We start from the raw sequence: 24301 nt of genomic DNA, 5'->3' as shown, positions 1-24301 counted from the left end.
ACCCGCGTCCCCGCGCGGCGCCGCTTCTGGGAGGGCCAGGACGTGCTGGCGCGATGGAGCGACGGGCTCCTCTACCTGGGCACCATCAAGAGGGTGAGTGTGTCCCCGTGTGTCCCCCCCCGGGGTGGTGGCACTTGGGGACACCCTGGGGACACCCTGGGGACGCGGCCGAGCGCCCCCGCGCCCGAAAAACGCCGCTCGGGGCGCCCGAAAACCCCCGGAACGGCCCCAAAACGCAGCCCGAAAAGCGGCGCTTTGGGGAGCCCATGGCCCCCCTGGAGCCCCGGCTTGGCCCAAAATGCCCCAAAATTGCCCCGTTCTGCCCCAAAATGCCCCAAAATTGCCCCGTTCTGCCCCACATTGCCCCGTTCTGCCCCACATTGCCCCGTTCTGCCCCAAAATGCCCCAAAATTGCCCCGTTCTGCCCCACATTGCCCCGTTCTGCCCCACATTGCCCCGTTCTGCCCCAAAATGCCCCTTTGTGGCTGAAAGTTGCCCCCTTGCAGCATAAAACTGCCCCCTTGCAGCCAAAACTGCCTCTTTCGGCCCCAAACTGCCCCCTTGCAGCCCAAACTGGCCCCTTTGCACCCAAATTGCCCCATTGCACCCAAAATTGCCCCTTTTGAGCCCCAAATGCTCCTTTGCGCCTCCAAGTTGCCCCCTTGCAGGATAAAACTGCCCCATTGCAGCCAAAATTGCCTCTTTCAGCCCCAAACTGCCCCATTGCAGCCCAAACTGGCCCCTTTGCACCCTCTAACTGCCCCATTGCAGCTAAAATGCCCCCTTGCACTCTGTAACTGCCCCATTGCACCCAAATTGCCCCGTTTCAGCCCAAAATGCCCCTTTGCACCTCCAAGTTGCCCCCGTGCAGGATAAAACTGCCCCACTGCAACCCAAATTGCCCCCTTTGCACCCAAAATTGCCCCGTTGCAGCCCCAAATGCCCCATTGCACCCTCTAACTGCCCCTCTGCACCCAAATTGCCCTATTCCAGCCCAAAATTGCCCCTCTGCGCCTCCAAGTTGCCCCATTGCACCCAAAATTGCCCCATTGCACCCAAAATTGCCCCTTTCGATCCCCAAATGCCCCTTCACACCTCCAAGTTGCCCCCGTGCAGCATAAAACTGCCCCATTGCAGCCAAAATTGCCCCTTTTGGCCCCAAAATGCCCCATTGCAGCCAAAACGGCCCCTTTGCACCCTCTAACTGCCCCTATGCACCCAAATTGCCCCCCTTGCACCCAAAATTGCCCCATTGCAGCCCAAAATGCCCCTTTGCACCCCCTAACTGCCCCTATGCACACAAATTGCCGCCCTTGCAGCATAAAATTGCCCCGTTCTGCCCCAAAATGCCCCTTTGCACCTCCAAGTTGCCCCCTTGCAGCATAAAACTGCCCCATTGTAGCCAAAATAGCCCCTTTCCACCCCTGAAATGCCCCACTGCACCCAAATTGCTCCCTTTGACCCCAAAATTGCCCCATTGCAGCCCAATCCGGCCCCCTTTGCACCCTCTAACTGCCCCTATGCACCCAAATTGCCCTATTGCACCCAAAATTGCCCCGTTCCAGCCCAAAATGCCCCTTTGCACCTCCAAGTTGCCCCCGTGCAGGATAAAACTGCCCCATTGCAGCCAAAATTGCCCCTTTCAGCCCCCAAATGCCCCATTGCAGCCAAAACGGCCCCCATTGCACCCTGTAACTGCCCCATTGCACCCAAATTGCCCCTTTTGAGCCCAAAACGCCCCTTTGCACCTCCAAGTTGCCCTCGTGCAGGATAAAACTGCCCCTTGCACCCAAAATTGCCCCGTTGCAGCCCCAAATGCCCCTTTGCACCCTCTAACTGCCCCATTGCACCCAAATTGCCCTATTCCAGCCCAAAATTGCCCCTCTGCGCCTCCAAGTTGCCCCATTGCACCCTGTAACTGCCCCATTGCACCCAAAATTGCCCCTTTCGATCCCCAAATGCCCCTTCACGCCTCCAAGTTGCCCCCGTGCAGGATAAAACTGCCCCATTGCAGCCAAAATTGCCCCTTTTGGCCCCAAAATGCCCCATTGCAGCCAAAACGGCCCCTTTGCACCCAAATTGCCCCCCTTGCACCCAAAATTGCCCCATTGCAGCCCAAAATGCCCCTTTGCACCCCCTAACTGCCCCTATGCACACAAATTGCCGCCCTTGCAGCATAAAATTGCCCCGTTCTGCCCCAAAATGCCCCTTTGCACCTCCAAGTTGCCCCCTTGCAGCATAAAACTGCCCCATTGCACCCAAAATTACCCCTTTCCGCCCCTGAAATGCCCCATTGCACCCCGAATTGCCCCCTTTGGCCCCAAAATGCCCCATTGCAGCCCAAACTGGCCCCTTTGCACCCAAAACTGCCCCATTGCACCCAAATTGCCCCTTTGCACCTCCAAGTTGCCCCCTTGCAGCATAAAACTGCCCCATTGCACCCAAAATTGCCCCTTTCGGCCCCAAAATGCCCCATTGCAGCCTGAAACGGGCCCCTTGCACCCTCTAACTGCCCCTCTGCACCCAAATTGCCCCCTTTCCGCCCAAAATTGCCCCTTTTGAGCCCAAAATGCCCCTTTGCACTTTCAAGTTGCCCCCTCGCAGCATAAAACTGCCCCCTTGCAACCAAAATTGCCTCTTTCGGCCCCAAACTGCCCCATCGCAGCCCAAACCGGCCCCTTTGCACCTTCTAACTGCCCCCTTGCACCTAAAATGCCCCATTGCACCCAAATTGCCCCGTTCCAGCCCAAAATGCCCCTTTGCACCTCCAAGTTGCCCCCTTGCAGCATAAAACTGCCCCATTGCAGCCAAAATTGCCCCTTTCAGCCCCCAAATGCCCCATTGCAGCCAAAACGGCCCCTTTGCACCCAAATTGCCCCCCTTGCACCCAAAATTGCCCCATTGCAGCCCAAAATGCCCCTTTGCACCCCCTAACTGCCCCTATGCACACAAATTGCCCCCCTTGCAGCATAAAATTGCCCCGTTCTGCCCCAAAATGCCCCTTTGCACCTCCAAGTTGCCCCCTTGCAGCATAAAACTGCCCCATTGCACCCAAAATTGCCCCTTTCGGCCCCAAAATGCCCCATTGCACCCCGAATTGCCCCCTTTGGCCCCAAAATGCCCCATTGCAGCCCAAACTGGCCCCTTTGCACCCAAAACTGCCCCATTGCACCCAAAATTGCCCCTTTTGAGCCCAAAATGCCCCTTTGCACCTCCAAGTTGCCCCCTTGCAGCATAAAACTGCCCCATTGCAACCAAAATTGCCCCTTTCGGCCCCAAAATGCCCCATTGCAGCCTGAAACGGGCCCCTTGCACCCTCTAACTGCCCCTCTGCACCCAAATTGCCCCCTTTCCGCCCAAAATTGCCCCTTTTGAGCCCAAAATGCCCCTTTGCACCTCCAAGTTGCCCCCTTGCAGCATAAAACTGCCCCATTGCACCCCAAATTGCCCCTTTTGGCCCCAAACTGCCCCATTGCAGCGCGAACTGGCCCCATTGCACCCTCTAACTGCCCCATTGCACCCAAATTGCCCCCCTTGCACCCAAAATTGCCCCATTGCAGCCCAAAATGCCCCTTTGCACCTCCAAGTTGCCCCCTTGCAGCATAAAACTGCCCCATTGTAGCCAAATTGCCCCTTTCTGCTCCAAAATGCCCCATTGCAGCCCAAACTGCCCCCTTTGTGCCTCCAAGTTGCCCCATTGAGCCCCAAACTGCCCCATTGCACCCAAAGTTGCCCCTTTCTGCCCCAAAATGCCCCCTTGTGTTCCCAGATTGCCCCAGAACTGCCCCATTCCAGCCCCAAATGCCCCCTTGGGCGTCAGAATTGCCCCGTTGTGCCCCCAATGCCCCATTTTGCCCCCAAATTGCCCCCTTTGCCCCCCTAAACTGCTCCAGGTGCCCCCATTAATTGCCCCGAGACCTATTAATTGCCCCCATGTCCCCCATTAATGCCCCTGTGTCCCCCATTAATTACCCCTTTCCCTCATTAATTCTCGCTGTCCCCCCTATTAATTACCCCATGCCCCCCATTAATTACCCCATGCCCCCATTAATTACCCCATGCTCTCCTATTAATTACCCCATGTCCCCATTAATTACCCCAGTGTCCCCAAATTAACTGCCCTATTCCCCCTATTAATTACCCCCGTGTCCCCATTAGCCCCGATGTTCCCCCACTAATTGCCCTATTTCCCCCATCAATTTCCCATGATGTCCCCCATTAAATGTCCCCTCAATGTCCCCTCAATGTCCCCTCAATGTCCCCTCAATGTCCCCTCCATGTCCCTCCATGTCCCTTCATGTCCCCATGTCCTCCCATTTCCCCCATGTCCCCCTCGTGTCCCCATGTCCTCAATGTCCCCATGTCCCCCCGTTCCCCATCCCGTCCCCATTATTGTCCCCCTGTCCCCCCGTCCCCATCATGTCCCCACGTCCCCATGCCCTCCATGTCCCCACTGTCCCCTGTCCCCAATTATTGTCCCCCTGCTGCCCCCTCGTGCATGTCCCCATGTCCCCGCGTGTCCCCGCGGTGTCCCCGTGTCCCCACGTCCCCGCTGTGTCCCCCTGTCCCCCCCCGCCATCCTCCCCCTGTGTGTCCCCATGTCCCCCCAATGTCCCCCTGTCCCCCCATTATTGTCCCCATGTCCCCGCTGTGTCCCCACGTCCCCCCCGCCATGTCCCCCTGTGCGTGTCCCCCCGTCCCTGCGTTGTCCCCACGTCCCCCCGTGCGTGTCCCCCCCGTCCCCGCGGTGTCCCCGTGTCCCCATGTCCCCCCCTCCCCGCGGTGTCCCCACGTCCCCGTGCCATCCATGTCCCCATGTCCCCACTGTGTCCCCGTGTCCCTGTGCCCTCCATGTCCCCGTGTCCCCATCATGTCCCCATGTCCTCAATGTCCCCATGTCCCCCCAATGCCCCGTCCCCCATTATTGTCCCTATGTTCCCGCAGTGTCCCCACGTCCCTATGCCCTGCATGTCCCCATGTCCCCGCGATGTCCCCGTGCCCCCCATCCCCGCGGTATCCCCGTGTCCCCATGTCCCCACGGTGTCCCCATGTCCTCGCGATGTCCCTGTGTCCCCCTGTCCCCGCGGTGTCCCCCTGTCCCCGCGGTATCCCCATGTCCCCGTGGTGTCCCCGTGGTATCCCCGTGTCCCCATGTCCCCGCGATGTCCCCATGTCCCCACGGTGTCCCTGCGGTGTCCCCATGTCCCCGCGATATCCCCGTGTCCCCATGTCCCCGCAGTGTCCCCATGTCCCCGCGATGCCCCTGTGTCTCCCCGTCCCCGTGGTGTCCCCATGTCCCTGCAGTGTCCCCCCGTCCCCACGGTGTCCCCACGGTGTCCCCACGTCCCCACAGTGTCCCCATGTCCCCATCGTGTCTCCCCGTCCCCGCGGTGTCCCCGTGGTGTCCCCATGTCCCCGCGGTGTCCCCATGTCCCTGCAGTGTCCCCATGTCCCCACGGTGTCCCCGCGGTGTCCCCATGTCCCCGCGATGTCCCCACGTCCCCACGGTGTCCCCGCGATGTCCCCACGTCCCCATCGTGTCCCCATGTCCCCATCGTGCCTCCCCATCCCCACGGTGTCCCCGCGATGTCCCCACGTCCCCATCGTGTCCCCATGTCCCCGCGGTGTCCCCATGTCCCCACGGTGTCCCCACGGTGTCCCCGCGGTGTCCCCATGTCCCCGCGATGTCCCCGTGTCCCCCCATCCCCGCGGTATCCCCGTGTCCCCACATCCCCACAGTGTCCCCATGTCCCCGCGATGTCCCCATGTCCCCACGGTGTCCCCGCGGTGTCCCCCCGTCCCCACGGTGTCCCCATGTCCCCACGGTGTCCCCACGTTGTCCCCCCGTCCCCACGGTGTCCCCATGTCCCCGCGGTGTCCCCGCGATGTCCCCACGTTGTCCCCGCGCAGGTGGAGCCCTCGCGCCGCCTGTGCCTGGTCCAGTTCGAGGACAAGTCGCAGTTCCTGGTGCTCTGGAAGGACATCAGCCCCGGTGAGCGCCCGCTGCCCCGTTAACGGCAATTAACGATCATGTTCATTCCATTTTGATTTTTAATTTTAATTTTTAATTTAATTTTAATGTAATTTTTGATTTTTAATTTTAATTTTTAATTTAATTTTAATGTAATTTTTGATTTTTAACTTTTAATGTAATTTTTGATTTTTAATTTTTAATGTAATTTTGATTTTTAATTTTTAATGTAATTTTGATTTTTAATTTTTAATTTATTTTAATTTCAATTTTAATTTAATTTTATTTTAATATATTAATTTTAACTTTATTTCAATATTTTAATTTTAAATTTACTTTTACTTTTACTTTGAATTTTAAAATTTAACTTTGTTTTTAATTTTATTTGTTAAAACTTTAATCTTAATTTAATATTTTAAATTTACTTAATTTTAAATTATTTTAATATTTTAATTTTAAACTTATTTCAATATTTTAATTTTAAATTTAATTTTAGTTTAATTTTTAATTTTAATTTTATCTTAATGTTTCAATTTTCATTTTAATCTTAATTTTTAATTTAATGATTTAATTTTAAATATAAAGTTAATGCTTTAATTTTAATTTCACTTTAAAATTAAATGTCTAACTAAATTTCAATTTTTAATTTGATTGCAAATGTAAGGTTTTCATTTAATTGTGAATTTAAAATTATAATTTAATTGTAAAATTAGAATTAAAGTTTTATCTACAAGTTTCAATTAAAACTGAAGTAACCAATTAACTGCATAACTGCTTGACTAATCCATTATGTTAATTCACTTTTAAATTTAATTTTTATTTTTTAATTTTGTTTTAATTTTTAATTTAAATTTAAATAGTTTATTTTTAATTTAAACTTAAAATTTAATTTCAATTTAATTAATTCATTAATCAATGATTTTTTAAAAAAATAAATTTAAAATCTAAATTGCATTGATTTTAATTTTAATTTAACTAACCAATTATTTACCAATTAATTGATTAGTCCATTATGTTTGTTTTTAATTCAATTTTAAATTTTATTTTTAAATGTAATTTTATTTTTATTGTATTTTTAATTTTGAAATGCAATTTTAATTTACTTAGCTGATCAACTAACCAATTAAGTGATTAGTCAATTAAAATAATTAATCTTGAACTTATTTTTAAATCTTAATTTTTTAATTCAAAATCTTAAATTTAAAATTAAGATTTAAAAATAAAACTAAATTTAAATGAAAATGCAAATGAATTTTAAAAATAAAATTAAAATCATAACTGTAAAATCTTAAATTAAAAATTAATTTTAAATCTTAAATTAAAAATAAATTAAAAATCTTACATTAAAAAGCTGGAACATAAAATAAAAATACTAAATTAAAAATAAATTTTAAATCTTAAATTTTAAATCTTAACTTAAAAAAATAAATTTTACATTTGAAATATTAAATTTTACATCTTGAATTTTAAATCTTAAGTCTTAAAAATAAATTTGAAATTTTAAGTTAAAAAATTGAAGTTAAAAATCTTAAACTTTAAATCTTAAATTTTAAATCTCAAATTTTAACTCTTAAATGGTAAGTTTTAACTTTTTTAGATGTTAAGTTTTAAGCTCTGAGTTTAGTTCACAATTGGGGTGTAAGTTACGAGGGGGGTCAATGTTCATTCCCGTGTTAATTCCAGCGGTCGTTACCATGTTAATTACCGTGGTAATTCCCATGTTAATTCCCATGTTCGTTACCGTGTTAATTCCCACGCTTGTTACCGTGTTAATTAATTCCCGTGTTAATTAATTCCCGTGTTCGTTCCCGCACTCGTTACCGTGTTAATTCCGTGTTAATTCCCGTGTTCGTTACCGTGTTAATTCCCGTGTTCATTCCCCCGCTCGTTCCCATGTTAATTCCCGTGCTCGTTACCGTGTTAATTAATTCCCGCGCTCGTTCCTGCGCTCGTCACCGCAGGGGGTCAATGTTAATTCCCGTGTTAATTCCCGTGTTAATTCCCGCGCTCGTTCCCGTGCTCGTTCCCATGTTAATTCCTGCACTCGTTCCCGTGTTAATTAATTCCCGTGTTAATTAATTCCCGCGCTCGTTCCCGCGCTCGTTCCCATGTTAATTCCCGCGCTCGTTCCCGTGTTAATGAATTCCCGTGTTAATTAATTCCCGTGTTAATGAATTCCCGCGCTCATTCCCGCGCTCGTTCCCGTGTTAATTACCCCCCGTGTTAATTACCCCCGTGTTAATTAACCCGTTGGCAGCGGCCGTCCCCGGGGACGAGCGCTGCTGCTGCGTGTGCTCGGGGGCCGCGCTGAGCCCCGACAACCGCCTGCTGCGCTGTGACAAGTGCGGCCACGGTGAGGACACCCGCTGTCCCCGTGTCCCCAAGGCCACCCCGACCGAGTCCCCATGTCCCCAAGGCCACCCCCACCGCGGCCCCGTGTCCCCAAGGCCACCCTGACCGCGGCCCCGTGTCCCCAAGGCCACCCCGACCGGGTCCCCGTGTCCCCAAGGCCACCCCGACTGAGTCCCTGTGTCCCCAAGGCCACCCCAACAGTGGCCCCATGTCCCCAAGGCCACCCTGACCGCGGCCCCATGTCCCCAAAGCCACCCTGACCGCGGCCCCGTGTCCCCAAGGACACCCCCACCGCGGCCCCGTGTCCCCATGTCCCCAAGGCCACCCCAACAGCGTCCCCATGTCCCCAAGGCCACCCCCACCATGGCCCCGTGTCCCCAAGGCCACCTCCACCGGGTCCCCGTGTCCCCAAGGCCACCCCGACTGGGTCCCCATGTCCCCAAAGCCACCCCTACTCGGCCCCGTGTCCCCATGTCCCCAAGGCCACCCCAACCACAGCCCCATGTCCCCAAGGCCACCCTGACTGCGGCCCCGTGTCCCCAAGACCATCCTGACCGCGTCCCCATGTCCCCATGTCCCCGTGCCCCATGTCCCCAAGGCCACCCCGACCGCGGCCCCGTGTCCCCAAGGCCACCCCGACCGGGTCCCCATGTCCCCATGTCCCCAGGGCCACCCCGACCGCGTCCCCGTGTCCCCAAGGCCACCCTGACTGCGGCCCCGTGTCCCCAAGGCCCCCCAACTGGGTCCCCATGTCCCCGTGTCCCCAAGGCCACCCCGACCGCAGCCCCATGTCCCTAAGGCCACCCCGACTGCGTCCCCATGTCCCCAAGGCCACCCCGACCAGGTCCCCGTGTCCGCCTGTCCCCAAGGCCACCTCCACCACATCCCCATGTCCCTAAGGCCATCCCGACCAGGTCCCCTCGTCCCCATGTCCCCAAGGCCCCTCCTCCCATGTCCTCATGTCCTCAAGGTCCACCCCTGCCCATGTCCCCAGGGTCCCCCACGACCATGTCCCCATGTTCCCATGACCTCCCTGACCGGGTCCCCATGTCCCCAAGGTCCCTCCTCCCATGTCCCCAGGTCCCCATATCCCCCCCAGGCCCCTCCTCCCATGTCCCCAAGACCCTCCCGACTGGGTCCCCTTGTCCCCAAGGTCCCTCCTCCCATGTTCTCATATCCCCAAGACCCCCCCGACCAGGTCCTCATGTCCCCAAGGTCCCCCCTGACCATGTCCCCAAGACCCCCCCAACTGGGTCCCCATGTCCCCAAGGCCCCTCCTCGCATGTCCCCAAGGCCCTCCCGACTGGGTCCCCATGTCCCCAAGGCCCTTCCTGATCATGTCCCCTTGTCTCCATGTCCCCAAGGCCCTCCCAGCTATGTCCCCATGTCCCCAAGGCCCCTCCTCCCATGTCCCCAACACTCTCCCGACTGGGTCCCCTTGTCCCCAAGGCCCCTCCTCCCACATCTCCATGTCCCCAAGACCCCCCCAACCAGGTCCCCATGTCCCCAAGGCCCCTCCTCTCATGTCCCCAAGACCCTCCCGACCGGGTCCCCGTGTCCCCATGTCCCCAAGGTCGTCGTCCCCAACTATGTCCCCATGTCCCCAAGACCCTCCTGACTGGGTCCGCATGTCCCCAAGGCCCTTCCTGATCATGTCCCCTTGTCCCCATGTCCCCAAGACCTCCCAACTATGTCCTCATGTCCCCAAGGCCCCTCCTCCCATGTCCCCAAGGCCCCCCCACCTGGGTCCCCATGTCCCCAAGACGCCCCCAACCAGGTCCGCATGTCCCCAAGGCCCCCCCGACTGGGTCCCCATGTCCCCAAGGCCCCTCCTCCCATGTCCTCATGTCTCCATGTCCCCAAGGTCCACCCCGACCGGGTCCCCATGTCCCCAAGGCCCCTCCACCTGGGTCCCCATGTCCCCAAGACCCCCCCAACCAGGTCCCCATGTCCCCAAGGCCCCTCCTCCCATGTCCCCAAGGCCCCCCCGACTGGGTCCCCATGTCCCCAAGGCCCCTCCTCCCATGTCCTCATGTCTCCATGTCCCCAAGGTCCACCCCGACCGGGTCCCCATGTCCCCAAGGCCCCTCCACCTGGGTCCCCATGTCCCCAAGGCCCCCCCAACCAGGTCCCCATGTCCCCAAGACCCCCCTGACAGGGTCCCCATGTCCCCAAGGCCCTCCCAACTGGGTCCCCATGTCCCCAAGGCTCTTCCTGACCATGTCCCCTTGTCCCCATGTCCCCAAGGCCCCTCCACCTGGGTCCCCATGTCCCCAAGGCCCCCCCAACCAGGTCCCCATGTCCCCAAGGCCCCTCCTCCCATGTCCCCAGGACCCTCCCAACCAGGTCCCCATGTCCCCAAGGCCCCTCCTCCCGTGTCCCCATGTCCCCAAGCCCTACTCCCCCCCCCCCCAGGCCATGTCCCCACGTCCCCCTCACGTCCCCTCCTCCCCAGCCTACCACCAGCAGTGCCACCTCCCCGCGGTGCCACCGCCGCCTCCGGCCACCGCCTGGACCTGCCGCCAGTGCGTCTTCGCCGTGGCCACCAAGGTGAGCGCTGGGCAGGGGGGACACGGGGGACGCGGCGCCACCGCGGTGGCCCCGTCCCCGCTGTCCCCGAGCCCGTGTCACCCCCCCCAGCGCGGCGGCGCCCTGCGCAAGGGTCCCTACGCGCGGGCCATGCTGAGCCTCAAGCGGGTGCTGCCCTACGAGCTGGGGACACTCGAGTGGGACAGCGGCCACCAGGCCAACCGGCAGCAGTGCTACTGCTACTGCGGCGGCCCCGGGGAGTGAGTGCCACCGCGCGCCGTGTCCCCAGTGTCCCCGAGGGCCCCCGCCGTGTCCCCGAGGGTCCTGACTGTGTCCCCGTGTCCCCAAGGGTCCCCGCCATGTCCCCGAGGGTCCCCACCATGTCCCCGTGTCCCCAGGGGTCCCCACCGTGTCCCCGAGGGTCCCCGCCGTGTCCCCGAGAGTCCTGACCGTGTCCCCGAGTCCCCAAGGGTCCCCGCCGTGTCCCCAGTGTCCCCAGGGGCCCCCACCGTGTCCCCGAGGGTCCCCACCGTGTCCCCGAGGGTCCTGACCGTGTCCCCGTGTCCCCAGGGGCCCCACCGTGTCCCCAAGGGTCCCCACCGTGTCCTCAAGGGTCCCCACTGGGTCCCCGTGTCCCCAGGGGCCCCCACTGTGTCCCCAAGGGCCCCCACCGTGTCCCCAAGGGTCCTGACCGTGTCCCCGTGTCCCCAAGGGTCCCTGCCATGCCCCCAAGGGCCCCGACCGTGGCCCCGTGTCCCCAAGGGTCCTGACCGTGTCCCCAAGGGCCCTGACTGTGACCCCCTGTCCCCAAGGGCCCCCACCGTATCCCCAAGGGTCCCCACTGTGTCCCCGTCTCTCCAAGGGCCCCACCGTGTCCCCAAGGGCCCTGACCGTGACCCCGTGTCCCCAAGGGCCCCCACCGTATCCCTGAGGGTCCCCACCATGTCCCCGTGTCACCAGGGGCCCCCACCGTGTCCCCAAGGGTCCCCGCTGTGTCCCCAAGGGTCCCCACTATGTCCCCGTCTCTCCAAGGGCCCCACCGTGTCCCCAAGGGCCCTGACTGTGACCCCCTGTCCCCAAGGGCCCCCACCGTATCCCCAAGGGTCCCCACCATGTCCCCGTGTCCCCAGGGGCCCCCACCGTGTCCCCAAGGGTCCCCGCTGTGTCCCCAAGGGTCCTGACCGTGTCCCCAGGGGTCCCCACCATGTCTCTGTCCCCAGGGGCCCCCACCATGTCCCCGAGGGCCCTGACCATGACCCCGTGTCCCCAAGGGCCCCCACCGTATCCCCGAGGGTCCCCACCATGTCCCCATGTCCCCAGGGGCCCCCACTGTGTCCCCAAGGGTCCTGACCGTGTCCCGAAGGGCCCCAACCATGGCCCCAGTGTCCCCAAGGGTCCCGACCGCAGCCGCATGTCCCCAAGGGCCCCACTGTGTCCCCAAGGGCCCTGACCGCAGCCCCAAGGGCCCCCTGACCATGGCCCCATGTCCCCAAGGGCCCTCACCGTGTCCCCAAGGGTCCTGACCGTGTCCCCAAGGGCCCCCTGACCATGGCCCCGTGTCCCCAAGGGCCCCCACCGTATCCCCAAGGGTCCTGACCATGTCCCCAAGGGCCCCAACCATGGCCCCGGTGTCCCCAAGGGCCCTGACCATGTCCCCAAGGGTCCCGACCGCAGCCCCGGTGTCCCCAAGGGCCCCCACCGTGTCCCCAAGGGCCCCTGCCGTGTCCCCAGGGGTCCTGACCGTGTCCCCAAGGGCCCCGACCGTGGCTCTGGTGTCCCCGGTGTCCCCAAGGGTCCCAGCCGTGTCCCCAGGGACCACAACCACGGCCCCGGTGTCCCCACGGGCCCCTGACCGTGTCCCCAAGGGCCCAAACTGTGTCCCCAAGGGCCCTGACTGTGTCCCCGTGTCCCCAGTGTCCCCAAGGGTCTTGACTGTGTCCCCGAGGGCCCCCTGACTATGGCCCCGTGTCCCCAAGGGCCCCCGACCGTGTCCCCAAGGGCCCCAACCATGTCCCCAAGGGCCCTGACTGCGACCCCGTGTCCCCAGTGTCCCCAAGGGCCCCCGACCGTGTCCCCAAGGGCCCCAACCATGTCCCCAAGGGCCCTGACTGCGACCCCGTGTCCCCAGTGTCCCCAAGGGCCCCCGACTGTGTCCCCAAGGGCCCCAACCATGTCCCCAAGAGCCCTGACCGCGACCCCGTGTCCCCAGTGTCCCCAAGGGCCCCCGACCGTGTCCCCAAGGGCCCCAACTGTGTCCCCAAGGGCCCCCTGACCGCGGCCCCGTGTCCCCAAGGGTCCCCGACCGTGTCCCCAAGGGCCCCAACCACGGCCCCATGTCCCCAAGGGCTCTGACCGCGGCCCCGTGTCCCCAGTGTCCCCAAGGGTCCCCACTGTGTCCCCGATGTCCCCAGGGGGCCCCACCATGTCCCCAAGGGCCCCGACCGTGGCCCCAAGGGCCCCCTGACCACGGCCCCGTGTCCCCAAGGGCCCTCACTGTGTCCCCAAGGGTCCTGACCGTGTCCCCAGGGGTCCCGACAGTGTCCCCAGGGGTCCCCCGACCGTCGCCCCATGTCCCTGGTGTCCCCAAGGTGCCCAACCACAGCCCCATGTCCCCGTGTCCCCAAGGTCCCACCAACTGCGGCCCCATGTTCCCAAAGACCTCCCGACCGTGGCTTCGTGTCCCCAAGGGCCCCTGACCATGGCCTCATGTCCTCATGTCACCTTCCCGCCCATGTCCCCATGTCCCCATGTCCCTGCGCCACCTCCCTGTGCACGTCCCCATGTCCCCGTGCCACCTCCCCACCCATGTCCCCGTGCCACCTCCCCGTGCGCATCCCCGTGTCCCCATGTCCCCCTGTCCCCATGTCCTTGTGCCACCTCCCCACCCATGTCCCCCTGTCCCCATGTCCCCGTGTCACCATGTCCCTGTGCCACCTCCCCACCCATGTCCCCCTGTCCCCATGTCCCCATGTCCCTGTGTCCCCATATCCTCGTGCCACTTCCCTGCCCATGTCCCCATGTCCCCGCATGCGTCCCCACGTCCCCGTGTCCCTGCGTCCCCATGTTCCTGTGTCCCCATGTCCCCGCATCCCTGTGTCCCCGCGTCCCGACATCCCCGCGTCCCCGCATCCCCATGTCCCCGTGTCCCCGTGCCACCTCCCCACCCATGTCCCCGTGTCCCCATGTCCTCGTGTCCCCTTGTCCCCATGTCCCCGTGCCACCTCCCCGTGCGCATCCCCGTGTCCTCGTGTCCCCTTGTCCCCATGTCCCCGTGCCACCTCCCCACCCATGTCCCCATGTCCCCACGTCCCCGTGTCCCCCTGTCCCTGTGTCCCCACGTCCCCGTGTCCCCGTCCCCGCAGGTGGAACCTCAAGATGCTGCAGTGCGGCCGCTGCGGGCAGTGGTTCCACGAGGCCTGTACCCAGTGTCTGCGCAAGCCGCTGCTCTACGGGGACAGGTGACACGGGGGGACACGGGGACGTGGGGACGGGTGACATGGGGACATGGGGACATGGGGACAGGGGACGCGGGGACGTGGGGACGGGTGACACGGGGACGCGGGGACACGGGGAGAGGTGACATGGGGACAGAGGATGCGGGGACAGGGGACGTGGGGACACAGGGACCTGGGGACACAGGGACTGGTGACACGGGGACGCGAGGACACGGGGAGAGGTGACATGGGGACACAGGGACAGGGGATGCGGGGACACGGGGACATAGGGATGTGGGGACACGGGGACGGGTGACATGGGGACATGGGGACACGGGGACAGAGGATGCGGGGACACGGGGACATAGGGATGTGGGGACACGGGGACGGGTGACATGGGGACATGGGGACACGGGGACAGAGGATGCGGGGACACGGGGACATAGGGATGCGGGGACACGGGGACGGGTGACATGGGGACACGGGGACGCGGGGACACAGGGACATGGGGACGCGGGGACAGGTGACACAGGGACACGGGGATGGGTGACACGGGGACACAGGGAGAGGTGACATGGGGACACGGGGACAGGTGATGCAGGGACACAGGGATGTGGGGATACAGGGACATGGGACGTGGGGACAGGGGACGAAGGGACATGGGGACGGGTGACGCAGGGACACGGGGACGGGTGATGCGGGGACACGGGGACGTGGGGACGGGTGACATGGGGACGGGTGACATGGGGACGTGGGGACGCGGGGACACGGGGACATGGGGACACGGGGACGTGGGGAGAGGTGACACGGATGCAGGGACTTGGGGACGTGGGTACACAGGGACATGGGGACACAGGGACGGGTGACACGGGGACATGGGGACAGGGGACACGGGGACACAGGGACATGGGGATGCGGGGACACGTGACACAGGGACACCGGGATGCAGGGACGCGGGGACAAGGGGACATGGGGACGCGGGGACACGGGGACAGGGGACACGGGGACGCAGGGACATGGGGACAGGTGACACGGGGACATGGGGACGCGGTGCCATCCCCATGACGTCCCCGCAGGTTCTACGCGTTCGAGTGCTGCGTGTGCACGGGCGGCGCGGAGCGCGTGCGGCGGCTGCCACTGCGCTGGTGAGGGCGGCGGTGTCCCCAAGGTGTCCCCAAGTGTCCCCATGGTGTCCCCGCGGTGTCCCCACGGTGTCCCTGCGGCTGTTCCCTCGATTATCCCCATAATTGTCCCCACGGTGTCCCCACGGTGTCCCCATGGTGTCCCCAAGGTGTCCCCAAGGTGTCCCCAAGGCTGTCCCTGCGACTGTCCCCGTGGTTGTCCCTGTAATTGTCCCCATGGTGTCCCCAAGGCTGTCCCTGCGACTGTCCCTTCGATTATCCCTGCAGTTGTCCCCGTAATAGTCCCCAAGGATGTCCCCATGGATGTCCCCACAGTGTCCCCATGGGTGTCCCTGCAACTGACCCCTCGATTGTCCCTGCAATGGTCCCCGTAATTGTCCCCACGGTGTCCCCAAGGGTGTCCTTGCGACTGTCCTCTCGATTATCCCCGCGGTTGTCCCTGTAATTGTCCCTACGGTGTCCCCATGGTGTCCCCATGGTGTCCCTGTGATTGTCCCCTCGATTATCCCCGCGGTCGTCCCCATGGTTGTCCCCACAACTGAGTCGTCCCCGCGGTCATCCCTGCGGTTCTCCCCACATTGTCCCCACGGTCATCCCCATGTTGTCCCTGTGTTGTCCCCGTGGTCGTCCCCATGTTGTCCCCACGTTGTCACCATGGTTGTCCCCACGCTGTCCCTGCAGTCATCCCCGCACTGTCCCCACGTTGTCGCCACGTTGTCCCGATGTTGTCCCCACGTTGTCACAGTGGTTGTCCCCACGCTGTCCCTGCAGTCATCCCCGCGCTGTCCCCATGTTGTCCCCACGTTGTCCCCACGTTCTCCCCGTGGTCGTCCCCACGGTCATCCCCACGTCATCCCTGTGGTTGTCCCCGTGGTTGTCCCTGTGGTCACCCCCACGTTGTCCCCGCGTTGTCCCCATGGTCGTCCCCACGTCATCCTCGCGTTGTCCCCACCGTTGTCCCCACGCTGTCCCCACACTGTCCCCGCGGTTGTCCCCACGCTGTCCCCGCGGTCGTCCCCATGTCGTCCCCACAATGGAGTTGTCCCCACATTGTCCCCACGTTGTCCTCACGCTGTCCCTGTGGTCGTCCCCACAATTGAGTCGTCCCTGCGGTCATCCCTGCGGTTGTCCCCACGCTGTCCCCGCAATTGTCCCCACATCGTCCCCACGCTGTCCCCATGCTGTCCCTGGTGTCGTCCCCACATTGTCCCCACGTTGTCCCCGCGGTTGTCCCCATGTTCTCCCCACGTCGTCCCCGCAGTTGTCCCCATGTTCTCCCCACGCTGTCCCCACGCTGTCCCCACATTGTCCCCATGGTTGTCCCCACGCCGTCCCCGTGCCCGGCTCTCGTGCAGGGTGGACGTGGCCCACCTCGTGCTCTACCACCTCAGCGTGTGCGGCAAGAAGAAGTACTTCGACTTCGAGCGCGAGATCCTGCCCTTCGCCAACGACAACTGGGACAACCTCCTGCTCGGCGAGGTGGCCGTGGGCGCTGGGGGGACGGGGGGGGACGGGACACCGCTGTGGGGGTGGGACAGCAGCGCTGCATGGGATGGTGGCCTTGGGACGGCAGCGTTGGCCTTGGGATGTCGGCATTGGCCTTGGGGTGTCATCGTTGGCTTTCGGGTGTTGTTGTTGGCCTTGAGGCATCATCGTTGGCCTTGGGGTGGCGGCGTTGGCCTTGGGACGTTGGCGTTGGCCTTGGGATGTTGGCGTTGGCCTTGGAACATCATCGTTGGCCTGTGGTGTCATCATTGGCCTGGGGTGTCATCGGTGGCCTTGGGGATGTCATCGGTGGCCTTGGGGTGTCTTCGTTGGCCTTGGGGTGTCATTGTTGGCCTTGGGACGTCGGCGTTGGCCTTGGGACGTCGGCCTTGGCCTCGAGGTGTCAGCGTTGGCCTTGGGGTGTCATCATTGGCCTTGGGGTGGCGGCGTTGGCCTTGGGACGTCGGCATTGGCCTTGGGACATCTTCATTGGCCTTGGGGCATCATTGTTGGCTTTGGGGTGTCGTCATTGGCTTTGGGGCGTCATCCTTGACCTTGGGGTATCATCGTTGACCTTGGGACATCTTCATTGGCCTTGGGGTGTCGTCGTTGGCCTTGCGGTGTCATCATTGGCCTTGGGGTGTCATTGTTGACCTTGGGGCGTCGTCGTTGGCCTTGGGGCATCATTGTTGGCCTTGGGGTGTCATCATTGGCCTGGGGTGTCATCGTGGCCTTGGGGATGTCATTGTTGACCTTGGGACATCATCATGGCCTTGGGGCATCATCATGACCTTGGAGGTGTCATTGTTGGCCTTGGGGTGTCATCGGTGGCCTTGGGTCATTGTCATTGGCCTTGGGTCATTGTCTTTGGCCTTGGGGCGTCGTCATTGGTCTTGGGGTGTCATCATTAACCTTGGGGCATCTTTGTTGGCCTTGGGACATCATTGGTGGCCTTGGGGCATCATTGACGTTGGGACATCATCATTGGAGTGTCATCATTGGCCTTGGGGTGTCATCGTTGGCCTTGAGGTGCCATCATTGGCCTTGGGGCGGCGACGTTGGCCTTGGGGCGCTGTCATTGGTGGCGGGACATGGGAGGGGGTGTTGGGACACCGGGAGGTGACAGGACCCCAGCGCTGGGGGTGGGTCACTGTCCCCGTGTCCCCATGTCACCGTCCCCGTGTCCCCGTGTCACCGTCCCTGTGTCACTGTCCCCGTGTCACCGTCCCTCTCCCCACAGCTGGCCGAGACGCCCAAGGGTGACCGCTATGGGCAGCTGTTGGGTGCCCTGAGCGCCCACAAGGACAGGTGGGTGCCACCGCGTCACCGCGTCCCCCTCGTCACCATGTCCCCGTTGTCACCGTCTCCCCCTCATCACCGCGTCCCCATCACCGCATCCCCATTGTCCCCATTGTCCCCCTCGTCACCACGTCCCCCTCGTCACCACGTCCCCCTCATCACCGCTGTCCCCATTGTCACGACTGTCCACGTTGTCACCGCATCCCCCTTGTCACCGTGTCCCTGTCACCGCATCCCCATTGTCCCCATTGTCCCCCTCGTCACCACGTCCCCCTCATCACCGCTGTCCCCATTGTCACGACTGTCCACGTTGTCACTGCGTCCCCCTTGTCACCGTGTCCCTGTCACCGTGTCCCCATTGTGCCCATGTCCCCCTCATCACCACGTCCCCTGTCCCCATTGTCACCGTATCCCCCTCGTCACCACTATCCCCATTGTCACCACATCCCCATTGTCCCCATGTCCCCATTGTCCCCATGTCCCCCTCATCACTGCCTCCACCTTGTCACCCTGTCCCCCTTGTCACCCTGTCCCCCTTGTCACCGCTGTCCCCCTTGTCACCATGTCCCCATGTCCCCCTCGTCCCCATTGTTCCCATTGTCACTGCATCCCCATTGTCGCCATGTCCCCATTGTCCCCATGTCCCCCTCATCACTGCCTCCCCCTTGTCACCCTGTCCCCTTTGTCACCGTGTCCCTCTTGTCACCATGTCCCCCTTGTCACCGCATCCCCATTGTCCCCATGTCCCCTCTTCCCTATTGTCCCTCTCTTCCCTATTGTCCCCCTCATCACCGTGGTCCCCCTCGTCCCCATTGTCCCCCTCGTCACCGTGTCCCCATTGTCCCCCTCATCACCGCTGTCCCCATTGTCACCACTGTCCCCATTGTCCCCATGTCCCCATGTCCCCTCCCCAGGTTCATCTCCGGCCGCGAGATCAAGAAGCGCAAGGGCCTCTTCGGGCTGCACAACCGGGTGCCACCGCCGCCACCATCCCCAGTGTCCCCAACGTCCCCGACGTCCCCGGCGTCCCCGCGCAGGTGAGCGGCCACCGCGGGCCCCGGGGCCACCGTCCCCGCGCGGCGCCGCGCCGACCCGGGGGTCTCTCACAGCTCCCTTGCAGGGCGGCCCGGGGGGCCGCGGCGCCGCCGGCCCCGTGTCCCCAAGGTGGCCCCGGTGGCACCCGGTGGCGCTGAGGGGCCCCGCGGGGCCTACAACTTCCGGCGCACCGAGGCGCGGGGTCCCGACAGGTGGGTTGGGGACACGGTGGGGACATTGATGGGGTCACCATTGGGGACATTGATGGGGACATGGTGGGGAGATGTTGGGGACATTGATGGGGTCACCATTGGGGACACAGTGGGGACACGTTGGGGACATTGATGGGGTCATTGATGGGGTCACCGTTGGGGGCGTGGTAGGGACATATTGGGGACATTGATGGGATCACCATTGGGGACGTGGTGGGGACATGTTGGGGACATTGATAGGGACATTGATGGGGACATGTTGGGGACACGGGGGGGACATTGATGGGGACACAGTGGGGACATTGATGGGGTCACCATTGGGGACACGGTGGGGACACGGTGGGGACATGTTGGGGACACTGATGGGGTCACCATTGGGGCTGCGGTGGGGACACGTTGGGGATATTGACGGGGACATGATGGGGACACACTGGGGACATTTTGGGGACATTGATTGGGTCACCATTGGGGACATGGTGGGAACATCTTGGGGACATTGATGGGGACGTTGGGGACATTGATGGGGTCACTGTTGGGGACGTGGTGGGGACATGTTGGGGTCACCATTGGGGATGTGGTGGGGACACCGTTGGGGACACCATTGGGGACATGTTGGGGACATTGATGGGGATGCGGTGGGGACGTGGTGGGGACATGTTGGGGATATTGATGGGGTCACCATTGGGGACGTGGTGGGGACACCGTTGGGGACATGGTGGGGACACGGGGGCATTGATGGGGACACGGTGGGGACATGTTGGGGACATGGTGGGGACATTGATGGGGATGCGGTGGGGACACCATTGGGGACATGGGGACATTGATGGGGTCACCATTGGGGACGTGGTGGGGATGTGGTGGGGACATGTTGGGGTCATCTTGGGGACATGTTGGGGACATTGATGGGGACGCGGTGGGGACACAGTGGGGACACGTTGGGGACATTGATGGGGACGCGGTGGGGACACAGTGGGGACATTGATGGGGTCACCATTGGGGCTGCGGTGGGGACACGTTGGGGATATTGATGGGGACATGATGGGGACACAGTGGGGACATTTTGGGGACATTGATGGGGTCACCATTGGGGATATGGTGGGGACATGTTGGGGACATTGATGGGATCACCATTGGGGACGTGGTGGGGACATGTTGGGGACACCATTGGGGACATGTTGGGGACATTGATGGGGTCACCGTTGGGGACGTGGTGGGGACACGTTGGGGACACAGTGGGGACATATTGGGGATGTGGTGGGGACATGTTGGGGACACTGTTGCGGATACTATTGGGGACATGGTTGGGACGCGGGGACATGTTGGGGACATGCTGGGGACGCATTGGGGACACGGGGACGCGTTGCGGACATGTTGGGGACATGGGGACGCGTTGGGGACGCGGCGGTGGCCTGTCCCAGCGCCCCCATCAGGATGTTCGCCTCCTTCCACCCGTCCGCCAACACGGCCCGGAGCGCCAGGTGAGGGGACAGCGGGGACAGCGGGGACACCGGGGTGGCCCTGGGGCCATGGGGGTGTCCCCAGGGCAATGGCGACACGAGGGCTGTCCCTGGGGTGTCCCCAAGGTGATGGGGACACTGGGGCTGTCCCCAGGGTAAGGGGACACCGGGGTGGCCCTGGGAGCATGGGGGTGTCCCCAAGGCGATGGGGACACCAGGGCTGTCCCCAGGGTTGGGGGGACACCAGGGTGGCCCTGGGAGCATGGGGGTGTCCCCAAGGGGATGGGGACACTGGGGCTGTCCCCAGGGTAAGGGGACACTGGGGGCGCCCTGGGAGCATGGGGGTGTCCCCAAGGCGATGGGGACACCAGGGCTGTCCCCAGGGTAAGGGGACACCAGGGTGGCCCTGGGAGCATGGGGGTGTCCCCAAGGGGATGGGGACAATGGGGCTGTCCCCAGGGTAAGGGGACACCAGGGTGGCCCTGGGAGCATGGGGGTGTCCCCAAGGTGATGGGGACACTGGGGCTGTCCCCAGGGTAAGGGGACATTGGGGTGGCCCTGGGAGCATGGGGGTGTCCCCAAGGTGATGGGGACACCAGAACTGTCCCCAGGGTAAGGGGACACTGGGGTGGCCCTGGGAGCATGGGGGTGTCCCCAAGGCGATGGGGACACCAGAACTGTCCCCAGGGTAAGGGGACACCGGGGTGGCCCTGGGGCCATGGGGGTGTCCCCAAGGGGATGGGGACAATGGGGCTGTCCCCAGGGTTGGGGGGACACCAGGGTGGCCCTGGGAGCATGGGGTGTCCCCAAGGGGATGGGGACAGTGGGGCTGTCCCCAGGGTTGGGGGGACACCAGGGTGGCCCTGGGAGCATGGGGGTGTCCCCAAGGCGATGGGGACACCAGAACTGTCCCCAGGGTAAGGGGACATTGGGGTGGCCCTGGGAGCATGGGGGTGTCCCCAAGGCGATGGGGACACCAGGGCTGTCCCCAGGGTAAGGGGACACCAGGGTGGCCCTGGGAGCATGGGGGTGTCCCCAAGGCGATGGGGACACCAGGACTGTCCCCAGGGTAAGGGGACACTGGGGTGGCCCTGGGAGCATGGGGGTGTCCCCAAGGCGATGGGGACAATGGGGCTGTCCCCAGGGTAAGGGGACACTGGGGTGGCCCTGGGAGCATGGGGGTGTCCCCAAGGGGATGGGGACAGTGGGGCTGTCCCCAGGGTTGGGGGGACACCAGGGTGGCCCTGGGAGCATGGGGGTGTCCCCAAGGCGATGGGGACACCAGGGCTGTCCCCAGGGTAAGGGGACACCAGGGTGGCCCTGGGAGCATGGGGTGTCCCCAAGGCGATGGGGACAGTGGGGCTGTCCCCAGGGTTGGGGGGACACCAGGGTGGCCCTGGGAGCATGGGGGTGTCCCCAAGGGGATGGGGACAATGGGGCTGTCCCTGAGGTGCCCCAAGGCGATGGGGACACCAGGACTGTCCCCAGGGTAAGAGGACACCGGGGTGGCCCTGGGACCATGGGGGTGTCCCCAAGGGGATGGGGACACTGCGCTTGTCCCCAGGGTTGGGGGGACACTGAGATGGCTCCTGGGGTGGTGGGGACACCACAGTGGTCCCCAGATGTCCCCAAGGTGACAAGGTCCCCCAACTCCATCCCTAAAGTGCCAGGGTCCCCCAGGGGACCCCCAGGGATTGTCCCCAAACCTCTGATGTCCCCGGACTCAGAAGGGACCTCAGGGTTGTCCCCAAAGTGCCAGGATTGTCCCCAAAGCACCAGGGTCCCCCAGGGCTGTCCCCAAAGTGCCAAGATGTCCCCAAAGCACCAAGATTGTCCCCAAAGCACCGGGATTGTCCCCAAAGCTCTGATGTCCCCAGACTCAGAAGGGACCCAAGAGCTGTCCCCAAGGCTCTGATGTCCCCAAAGCAGCAGGGTCCCCAGGGTTGTCCCCAAAGTGCCGAGATTGTCCCCACAGCACCAGGATTGTCCCCAAAGCACCAGAGTCCCCCAGGGCTGTCCCCAAAGTGCCAGGATTGTCCCCAAAGCGCCAGAGTCCCCCAGGTTGTCCCCAAAGCGTCGGGATTGTTCCCAAAGCGCCAAGATTGTCCCCAAAGTGCTGGGATTGTCCCCAAAGCGCCGGGATTGTCCCCAAAGCACCAGGATTGTCCCCAAAGCACCAGAGTCCCCCAGGGCTGTCCCCAAAGCACCAGGATTGTCCCTAAAGCACCAAGATTGTCCCCAAAGCACCAGCGTCCCTCAGAGTTGTCCCCGAAGTGCCAGGATTGTCCCCAAAGCACCAGGGTCCCCCAGGGTTGTCCCCAAAGGGCCGAGATTGATCCCAAAGCACCAGCGTCCCCCAGGCTGTCCCCAAAGCACTGGGATTGTCCCCAAAGCACCAAGATTGTCCCCAAAGCGCCAAGATCGTCCCCAAGGCGCTGGGATTGTCCCCAAAGCACCAGCGTCCCTCAGGTTGTCCCCAAAGCGCCAGGATTGTCCCCAAAGCACCAGGGTCCCCAGAGTCAGAAGGGACCCAAGAGCTGTCCCCAAGGCTCCGATGTCCCCAAAGCGCCAGAGTCCCCCAGGGCTGTCCCCAAAGCACCAAGATTGTCCCCAAAGCGCCGGGATTGTCCCCAAAGCACCAGGGTCCCCCAGGCTGTCCCCGAAGTGCCAAGATTGTCCCCAAAGCACCGGGATTGTCCCCAAAGCACCAGGGTCCCCCAGGTTGTCCCCAAAGTGCCAGGATTGTCCCCAAAGCACCAGGGTCCCCCAGGCTGTCCCCAAAGCACCAGGATTGTCCCTAAAGCACCAAGATTGTCCCCAAACCGCCAAGATTGTCCCCAAAGGGCTGAGATTGTCCCCAAAGCACCAAGATTGTCCCCAAAGTGCTGGGATTGTCCCCAAAGCGCCAGGATTGTCCCCCAAAGCGCCAAGATCGTCCCCAAAGCGCCAGGATTGTCCCCAAAGCACCAAGATGGTCCCCAAAGCGCCAAGATTGTCCCCAAAGCACCAGGATTGTCCCCAAAGCGCCAGGCTCCCCCCGCGTGGCCGTGTCCCCACTGTCCCCCCCTGTCCCCAGCAGCAGGAGCCCGGAGCCGGCGCGCGCCAGCCCCGAGCGGCCGGTGACGTCCCCCGGCGTCCCCCGCTGTCCCCCGTCCCCGCCGGTGGCCCCCGGCGCGGGGGGGCGGCCACCGCGGCCCGCGGGGGACGTGGCCCGGGTGCTGGCCCGGCGGGTGACACTCGATGGCACCGTCCAGTACCTGGTGGAGTGGGGTGGCAGCGCCATCCTCTGAGGGGACATCGGGGACATCGGGGACATCGGCGCGGAGGGGACATCGGCGCGGAGGGGGGGGCACCGGCGGCAATAAAGAGCGGGCGGCTCCGCGGG

The 24301-nt window shown here is 61.2% G+C and overlaps 1 protein-coding gene across 1 annotated transcript; it reads left to right on the top strand.

The window, feature by feature from the left end:
• Window positions 1-9: 9 nt before the first annotated feature.
• Window positions 10-24206, top strand: PHF1 (PHD finger protein 1; the record flags this gene model as incomplete). The annotated part of the gene is made up of 11 exons (XM_088534580.1): window positions 10-93; window positions 5911-5992; window positions 8229-8324; window positions 10779-10873; window positions 10964-11112; window positions 14215-14310; window positions 15363-15431; window positions 16784-16907; window positions 18154-18221; window positions 19127-19249; window positions 24110-24206. Coding segments are annotated over 11 exons (1083 nt in total), but the record flags the coding sequence as incomplete, so codon positions are not given.
• Between the last annotated feature and the right edge of the window lie 95 nt (window positions 24207-24301).

The sequence above is a fragment of the Tinamus guttatus genome, unplaced genomic scaffold (assembly GCF_059628265.1).
Source record: "Tinamus guttatus ecotype Peru unplaced genomic scaffold, ASM5962826v1 Tinamus_guttatus_pri_ptg000575l, whole genome shotgun sequence".
Classification (NCBI taxonomy): domain Eukaryota; kingdom Metazoa; phylum Chordata; class Aves; order Tinamiformes; family Tinamidae; genus Tinamus; species Tinamus guttatus.
The sequence above is the reverse complement of the archived record's forward strand: the minus strand, read 5'-3'. Positions and strand labels throughout refer to the sequence as shown.